Source organism: Plasmopara halstedii, assembly GCF_900000015.1.
Source record: "Plasmopara halstedii genome assembly, contig: Scaffold_614, whole genome shotgun sequence".
NCBI classification, from domain to species: Eukaryota; Oomycota; class Peronosporomycetes; order Peronosporales; family Peronosporaceae; genus Plasmopara; species Plasmopara halstedii.
Window position 1 is genome coordinate 1,021,973 of NW_020187532.1, and position 9,008 is coordinate 1,030,980.

Genomic DNA, 9,008 nt, shown 5'->3' on the forward strand with positions numbered 1-9,008 from the left:
GCCGAGCACCATGCCCGCCACGGGCGGCGGATTTTTTCGTCGACGATTTGGTGAAAGTCAACTACGAGTCGGATACTCCTTTCCCAGGATATAAAGAAGAGGGGTCGAGATGTGCCAGCGGCGCGACGTGCGCCTTGCTCGAACATTGCGGACACCGTGTACATTTACTGACCTCTCCACTTCCGGGGAAGTGTTATCATAGCCAATCACCTCGACGAGGCACAGAAGCAGCAGATAGATGCTGTTCGTAGGGCGGCCATCATACGCTAGATCTCACGGTCGGTCTTAGACCCTCGTGTGGAATACGGCTTCCGCTCGGCGGATCCCGCTACTGAAGCGAAAAATGCGATCACGCGATCGTTAGGCGTCTACGTTGTTAGACCCCCGGCGGCTACACAAGCTGAGCTTGTCCAGCGGGAAGCTCTGCAGCTCACTTTTGGTACTCCAAGAAATCCCAATGGATTGGTACCGCGCGTTCAAAAAGAAGGTGGTCCAGTATCCGCAATGAAAACTGTTCTTGTGATGCTCGCCCCTGGGAAAGCCGCTGCAGACCAGAAAATTAAATCGGCTGTCTACCTAACAGCAAAGCCACATGGAAGTGAACGTGTGCGTTGAACATCATCGCATTTTTGTTCTTGTCGTGAACTGGGTAATTCCTCTCCGCAGACTTAAGCTGGCGAGATTTGAACACGATCGCCCGATCTCGCCCCTCGGCGGCTGCTAGCAGCAGTGCATGGCCGACGGCAAAGTCTGAAGCATGACGACCAGCGACTGGAAACGCCAGTATTGGTGCATGACGGATGCTGTCTTTGACCCTGTCAAAACCTCCCGATGTTCGGTGTCCCAACACCATTCCGCATCCTTCTCAAGGAGATTCGACAATGGCCGTGTCATTTTCGCATAACTCTTGCTGAAGTTATGCAAGTAGTTGGCGAGGCCAAGCCATTGGCGCAAGTCCTTTTTGTTATTTGATACCGGCCAGTCCACAATGGTCTTGACCTTAGCGGGATTCGCTCGAAGGCCCCGCTTCCCGATGAAGCACCATGATAAGAGTTTTTCGGCGCCGAAGGTGCACTTGTGTGAATTAGCATACAGCTTATTCGTGCGCATGCACTCGAGCGTCGTTCTAAAATTGATAGTGTGTTTCTTTTCATCTATCACTCCCGTGCTTTGCTTGACTGTGAACAACGATGTCGTCGAAGTTTGTCTGTGCACATGCCCGGTGGGGCCTGAACAACTGTGTCACATGACAATTTATATGCTGCTGGTGAATTTGACAGCTCTTGGGGCATCGGCATGCCGCTCGGAGTACTCACCGTATACAACGGAATATCACCCGCTCTCATGAGCAATTGGTCATACCCATCGACCAAGTCAAGTGTACTGTGCTTTGTACATCCAGCCATAACGTTCTGTAGGACATCCTTCCTAGAGTTCGGCATCTGTGTCAGAATGGTGGCAGCGTTGAGCTTATTGTAAGCGTGAACGATACGCCACTTGTCGTTCGATTATCGGATGCAAAACGTGGGTGTTGAATGAGGAGACTTACTCTCACGCACCATTCCTGCGTCGTGTTTCGCAAGGAAGAAGGCGTCGATGACGTCACGCAGCTCCTTAGGCAGGGCGCATTGGCATGTTACGCAGTATTTGGTTCTCGGAACCAGGTCGATCTCATGACGCACATCTTGGTTCAGAGGTAGGACCGACAGCGGGTCTTTGGAGACGACGTCTTAAATTTTCTTCATTACGGTTTCAAGGGAATCTTCAGAATCGTAGATCCACCTCGTGCTTTCAGCATCACTTGGAGTCCTCCAGGACAGCATCATTCAAAGGCGACGACGAGTCGATCTCCTCTTCCGGTCGTATAATGACTTCTTCGGCTAATTCGACGACCTTCAAGGCACCGCCAAACTCTTCTAAGGACATATCGTCCAGCCAGAGCAGAGAATATACCGCAAGAATAGCCTCGAAAAAGACATCGCCATCTTCCTCCCCCGTCATACCGTAGAAGAGAGTGTATAGCTGCACTATAAGCTACGGTAGACAGAACCAGGGTTAGGATCGACGCCCAGCATCTTGCAGCTAGCATACGGTGTCGCTTTTGCCCGTTTTGGTGATGCCAGTCTCAGCGTCGTCCATTTTCAGCCCCACTTCCTGTTCCACCGGAGCCCTGATGTTATTAACAACATCCGACGAAGAGCTGCCAGCTCTGCAGTCTCCTTCCAGTGGATGACGTGCCACTTCAAGTGCATTATTGAGGCCTCATTCTCGATGTCTCGGCCTTTACCCAACCATACCTTGCATTACATGCAGCAACTGCTCTGGTACTTCAGCAGCGCTCAGCCGGTGAGCCATGATCTGGACTCCTGTCCGATACACCTACGGTGTCCACCAACTCGGTTACTCCGATCTCCAGCACGTTAACCGTCTCGGTCCGTGCCCGCGTTAATAGCTTTTTTGCCTCCTAGAAGAGGTGAGCTCATGACTCACCAGAGCTGGTCTTCGATCTCTTGTCGATCCAAGGATCATGGTGTTTCAGCCATGCCATACCAAAAATGCGGTCATACCTTGAATACAAGTATGAGACTGAGCAGCGTTCCACGCTACAAAGTCAAGAAACTTGGCACCAAGGTCCACAGGGACCTTCGGCACCGTGGTTTGTACCCCCGTCGCTAAGCAATCGGTGAAGATGTTACACAAGCGCGCTTTCAGCGCCTCAGCATACATATACAGATGAACTTCTTCTATTGTGGAGCGTTGAGCATAATAGCCCGACGCCCCGGGGTCAATCGGGATCTTCCATGCTTTTCAAAGCCCTTCAAGGTCGCTTTTACGACCAGCAAGCCCGGCTTGCATACTCTTTCCGTGTTTAACAGCACGGACCTCTTCAAAGCTGGGTCCAGCTGCCCTCTACCCCTTCTAATGCACAGTTCTTACCCAATAGGGCGCCACGCACCTACTGGGTTTTGTCTTTTGCCCGCAACAAACCAGACTGGTTTGAAGCGGGACGTCGGTTCGACGAGCATAGCTGGCGCCACGCGATGTTGCTTGGTCTGGATAATGGTGGATGCCATGGCCACCTCAACCCCCCTCACCCGGAGCAGGTGATTCTGTCCATCCTTGCCCCCGAAGGTCTAAACGCTCACCATCAGCGACTTGGGTCGAGAGGAGTCATCCGTCGTCAACGGTGGCGTCATGGACGCAGTCGACGCCGACATCTTCTGCTTTAGGTGCTCTAGCAGATCATTTTCATAGCTCAAAATTTCCTCGAGGTGCGCACTGATCGCTTCAGGTCCTTGCGAAGCGAGTGTTGCACGCCCCCAGGGCCAACCAGAGACATCAGCTTTTTAAGCCCGTCCTGAATGCCCTGAGACAAATAAGAGAATTGCTCTATCCTCACAAAGGATCCGTCGTAACGACTCAGGCATAGATTGACTACGAGTGCTATCAAGTGCAGCGGAGCTGCCGTTGCTTTTTATCTTAGAGGAAGCTAAGCTAAGTTACCGACCTTACGTTAGGACGTACGAATGTAGCATGTATTTTCAAGAGTAGCCAAAACCTTACCCCAATGCAAATGTAATCTTTCGTTCAAAATGTAATTTGTAGGACCCGATGGCGGCAGAGCCGCCTATATCTAAAGCTCTAGGTTTTTTTATTTAAATAGTAAAACCTTATTTATACGCATACTGGCAGTCCTGTTACGTGGAGGCTTCTTTTTACGGTGTCGCCACACCATTGTGTGATTATACTATCTTGTGTTGGCAACACCTATGTACGGCCACTTCATCTTGTGTGACCCACCTCTGTATACCAGAGTACGCGTAACCCCGTTACAGCCGCTCCTGGTATGAGTGGATGAACTCAATTTCGGTGCATTTGTCAACACGGGTACTGAGAGTTAAAGTTTTTTGTGCAAAGAGCACGGCATCCCTATTGCAACGTGTTTCAATGAATTTGATTCAACCATGTACCGCGAGCGACTGGATAATTCGAAATCAAAAAAATATTTTTTAAATGAAGTTTGAGAGGTCAATGTTTAGGAGTGTTGACAGCGTCAATATAGCGGTTTCCAAATGAAGACTTCGAGCGATTGAGTCTGATCAGGCGTTGGCAATCCTCCATTGAGGACAGGTAATATGTAGGATTTTGCACACTTGGCCGCATTCACGGGTAGTATTCCCGGCACTGATATACGAATAGTGCTATTTGAAGAATGAATTATACAATCGTCGACAAGCTTAAAGGCCAAAAGGGTGAGAGTTGATTATCAAATGCCTCCCATACGACTTTGAATTTTGGTGTTCGCTCATAGTAGTATTGAATTAGAGGACCATACTGCAAGCTGGTCGGTTTTGCGAAAGATTATGTGTCAGAAGAAGATGGTATCAAATGTTGTATGTTATTGTGCCTCAACAATGTGAAAGTATAATTAAGAAAGTAGTAATTTTCGCATCGCCATTGGCCACTCTCCGCGTGGTTTATAAAGCATGGAAGAGACCGAGTCCCAGCGGGATACTATCGTGGCGTGGCTGGAGCAGAATGATAACTTTCAGCGGGCAACAATACTATCAGGTCTCGTTGGATCAAAACAAACTCGAAGTGATGTTGATTACCGCCAAGCCGAACAGACTGAGAGGCAGGCGTTAAATGATCTGGCAGCGGCAGTGAATGCATCCTTGCCTCGATCCATGTGGGACTGTGAATATGCCAAACAGATGCTACAGCGCTATTTGGCTCTGTTCAAGGCCACGGCGACGCAGGCTTCACAGCCAGGGTTTTCATTAAGCCGTACTGACAAGGTTTTCGGTATTAAATCTATTGAAGACAAACTTAACTCCATGTGTCCACATTTTATAAGATTGCAAGCGCTTTGCAATAAGACGGCAAACAATCTTTCAAGCGAAGATGTCGAAAGAGATCGATGTGAAGAGATAAACAAGGACAATGCGCTCACTAAAGCCAATACGGATAGTGCACTTCGTCAAGACACAGCGAAGGAGACTGCAGGTCAAAGTATACGCAAGAATGACACACCGAGTTCATCTGCAGCGGGAATACAAAATTCAATCACGCAGAATAGGGATATGGAGGATGATAGGTTACAAGATAATGGATGTAGTCTTCGTCCGAGTCCGACAGAACAGAAAGGCGACGGTCATGCGGATATAAAAATACACGAGAGCACTAAACTGAACACTATTAAAAAAGTGGCTCAGCCAAATGGTTATAAGCAAGCGGTGGTGACAACGTCGGAACAGCAGGATCAGCAGACTAAGCTAACGACAGAGAAGGAAAATGAACCGCTCGAACTTATTGAGCTTGGATCAGATGATGAAGAAATTACATCAGTGACCGCGAAAGCAACGTGTGTTGACGTGGGCTTTCGACTAAGAGCATCGAATTCGGCTAGCTGTGTTGAGGATGCTTCAAATAAGCTGAAGCTAAAACGCGGAAATTCTTCCGAAAAGGCGCCAAAGTCAGTGCCTGAGATTGACCAGTCCTCTGAATCAGCAAACAGACCAACCATGACAGCAGCTCGTAAGAACACTCTGAAAAGAAAATTGTCAAGTTCTGGCAATCTATCTAACTCAGCAGAAAAAATGTCGGTAAGATAACTTATCGCATATGTCCAGCTTTGAATTTGTTAATCTAATAATCAATCCCACCACAGGGCGATGTACCTACTAACGTGCCTTCGACGAGGTTAGTGTTAATTCGACCGAAATCGCAAAGTGAAAGTAAACTTCCGAACGGGTTGCGATGTTCTCCATCATCGCAAATGGTGAATGCAACCTCCGGAGCTTATTTGGGTGGACTGTCTTCAAATGTCCAATCCAACGTAACCTCTCCTGTGCAGCCACGACCTCAAGCTCCTGATGCACTTCGATCAGCTATTGCACAGGTCATTTCACAGCGACAGCACTTATTAAGCAAGCGACGGGATTGTCGACAAAATAGACTGCCTGATAATATAAACAGCGGTCCTTGTGACCAAGAAGAGGAAAAGGGAACGAGAAGCTCATACCCATCTAAGCATCTTACTCAACAAAACGTATCAACTGCTGCCATTGAGTCGGCTGTTGACCAGAATTCTCTAGCTGCTACGGACAAAAGTTCAAAAATATCTGTTCAGCATGGAAAGACTAGCAATGAAGGCTCACCTGCTGTCTCAAAAACTATGTTGAACGAGGAAAAGGCCGGATTTATAACTGGCCACTTACCCCAACTCCTTCACAAGCCTCTTTATGTAAACAAAGACATAAACTTCGAACGAAAGCGAGCATTCCTTCGCGCCAAGCAGCTCGCTTTCGAACAGTTTCGGTGGGTGCGCGAGAACGAATTGCAGCAGCTCGAGGTGGAGTTGCTGCGACGCGAGATGAGAACACGAGAGAATCTTGCTCAGATGGAAATCAAACTCCAGCGTATGCATATTCGAGCTGACATTATCCAGCGCATGGTACTCGCTCATGCAAGCGCCGATCGAATTGCCGAACGTTTAAAACTATTATAGAGAAAATTGAGTAAAATGTTAGACTGTTAAAACAACTTAATTATCTGTGTTATATTCTCGCTCAAATATATGATATAGTGAAGAAATAGGTCGATCTGTTTATTTTACATTACATTACTTCTGTAGATTTATTAAATACAATTGGATTTCTCGCTAATCTAAAAACATGAACTCAAAGCGCACATTGTCCGACGTGGATCGACGGCGTCTCAGGGCAGCGAACGAGATCACGAGCAACTTAAGTGCGATGGCCGCACAGGAGCTCCCACAAGATGGTAAGTATCCGAATTCTCATGAGCAGGGAAAGAAGCGCAAGATCGTATCTCAGGAGCCGTTCGACGCACGCAGAAACTACGTTCATAAGCCACCGCAGTTCATGCATGAGGATAGACCTAATATTGACGAGGCAGAATTGCAGCTCTTGATAGTTGAGTCCCAGCGCCTCGATTTTGAGGTTAGCAAGTGGAAGCAACAGCAAGCACTAAGGCGCGAGACATTGCAGCTAAAGAGTGAAGAGATCTCTTTGAAAGAAGCGACGACTAAACAGAAGCAGGAAACGCAAATGATGGAAATTCGGGCAAAGGTTTTTGATGCGCTCGAAAAAGCAGGTAAAGGACCTGATGAGGTAAATGAGTATTTTGCACTTCTTCAAGGCTGAGTAACAAGAACTGTATGAACACTGAACATGACACAACAGCAAGAATCTACTCTACATCTGAAAAGTTATAGATTCTTGCATACAACAAATATGGCTCAAGCTTCGATCATCTGTTAGATTCAAGACATCATTTGCCAAAGTAAATATTGTCCAAACAAGTCTAAATTTGGCGAAATAAGTGCTGATGTTCGACATCGTAAATATCTTCTCGTAATGTCTACCAAACATCCCAGAGTGCAAATATAATAAAGGTTATCTTAAAGTTGCAGCAGCATCTTGAAAGATTAAACGAACTCTAATCAGTGTGTTTTTATCGACCAATAACTCAATAACTTCGCTGCTGGCACAATCGTATAAATCTGTCGTACTCATTAGTCATGAGCAAACTCTTGTGACTTGCTTGCATGCCGCTACCATCACGATCATTTTCAGCTACCTGCTTTGACTCGTCAGAACACTTATCAAAACGATTTTAAGTAGCAATCTTCTGAGTGACATTGGCATCGATAAATGGTCACAATTCTGGCTGATATTTATTATGGCCTGTGTATCTAAGAATCAAGATTTATGCGGTTTCGCTCCATCGATATACGGAGATCCGCATACTTTGTAGCCATATTCGGCAGTTAATTGAAATACTCACCAAGAGCGCTTTTCTAATCTGCACTTAACCAAGCAATGAGACGATTGAAATAACGATCAGGTCTTGAACTTCAATCGTGACTGTACAATGTATCATTAGTCGTTGTTCATTCTTGAGTTGTTAACCTAAATCTGAAGCATACATGACTTCACCGATTTCCAATATTTCGTGTATGGCAAGTACCCACTTAATTGTCAAAGTATTGTCTACTACGTCCGATCTCAATTAAGTTTTTATCAATCAGTGCCTGGTAATCTCTAATTCTCATATTGCGTTGTACCAGCGCACTTTGGCTAAGACCCACACGCATGTATGGGACTTCACTTTCTCGCTAAAGTATGGAGTCATTTTTCTCTCGTTGCAAGAAAAACGAAAAAAAGTGATACGGTTACAACAGTTTCGGATATCAACGATCACGCCAAAGTTTACATGTCCTTGGCCATATATTCTTCATAGCTCTGACCAAACAAACGTTGCACGTCGCGTTCAATATCACTCTTCGATAGTTTCCATCCTGTTGCAAAGAGTTTCTCATACATATCCACCAATACTTCACCAATGACTTCACGCGAGTGACTCCACTTGTAAATAAGCTGATCCAAAACTCGCGCGTCCGAGTGCTGACTTGTAAACGCTGTTCCTAAAATCTCAATGCGCATGCGAGTCAATTCTTCAATAATTGACGGATTGTTGCAATACCACCAGCAGCCATACAAATGCAAGTTGCGAAATTTGTTGGCCGTCACTGTCACCTCATGTTGGTTGACACGTGATAAGAAAGTAGCTAAGAACTTGACTCGCGGGAAATTATTGCACAGCTTAATCAGAATGTCAACATTACTGGGTTTCACACCATCACCCGCTACACCGTAGCGAGCATTGATTGGACGCACACTGTCAAATTTAAGTGCAATCGGCAGCTTCGATTTTTCAGCTAAAGGCAGCAATACCTGCAGCAGCAAATCCGCACCATTAGGTAGTGCATCAGCGACAGATTTGGCTGCGTTTCCTTCCGGGTACTCGAAAGAAATGGGTACACTTGCCATGAAGTACTCTGGAGTCATAATCTCAATCCATTTCTCCAGTAAATTACGCACTCCTTCTAGAGTATGTGGCAACCTAAACACATCTAGCGTCGGACCGATAGACGCCCAGTCACCCAGCAAAATTTGGTCCACACGCAAAGCTGATCGAAA

At 46.5% G+C, this 9,008-nt stretch overlaps 3 protein-coding genes across 3 annotated transcripts; 2 read left to right on the forward strand and 1 right to left on the reverse strand.

Annotated features, from left to right (window-relative positions):
* Nucleotides 1–4,487: 4,487 nt before the first annotated feature.
* PHALS_12235 (uncharacterized protein) lies at nucleotides 4,488–6,511 on the forward strand (the record flags this gene model as incomplete). Its single annotated transcript, XM_024727745.1, has 2 exons — nucleotides 4,488–5,606; nucleotides 5,672–6,511. The coding sequence occupies 2 exons, from the start codon at nucleotides 4,488–4,490 to the stop codon at nucleotides 6,509–6,511; spliced, it is 1,959 nt and encodes a 652-aa protein (XP_024578292.1).
* Nucleotides 6,512–6,677: 166 nt separating this feature from the next.
* On the forward strand, nucleotides 6,678–7,169 carry PHALS_12236 (uncharacterized protein; the record flags this gene model as incomplete). Its single annotated transcript, XM_024727746.1, has 1 exon — nucleotides 6,678–7,169. The coding sequence occupies one exon, from the start codon at nucleotides 6,678–6,680 to the stop codon at nucleotides 7,167–7,169; it is 492 nt and encodes a 163-aa protein (XP_024578293.1).
* Nucleotides 7,170–8,237: 1,068 nt separating this feature from the next.
* Nucleotides 8,238–8,876, reverse strand: PHALS_12237 (conserved hypothetical protein; the record flags this gene model as incomplete). Its single annotated transcript, XM_024727748.1, has 1 exon — nucleotides 8,238–8,876. One exon carries the CDS (start codon nucleotides 8,874–8,876, stop codon nucleotides 8,238–8,240), a length of 639 nt encoding a protein of 212 aa, XP_024578294.1.
* Between the last annotated feature and the right edge of the window lie 132 nt (nucleotides 8,877–9,008).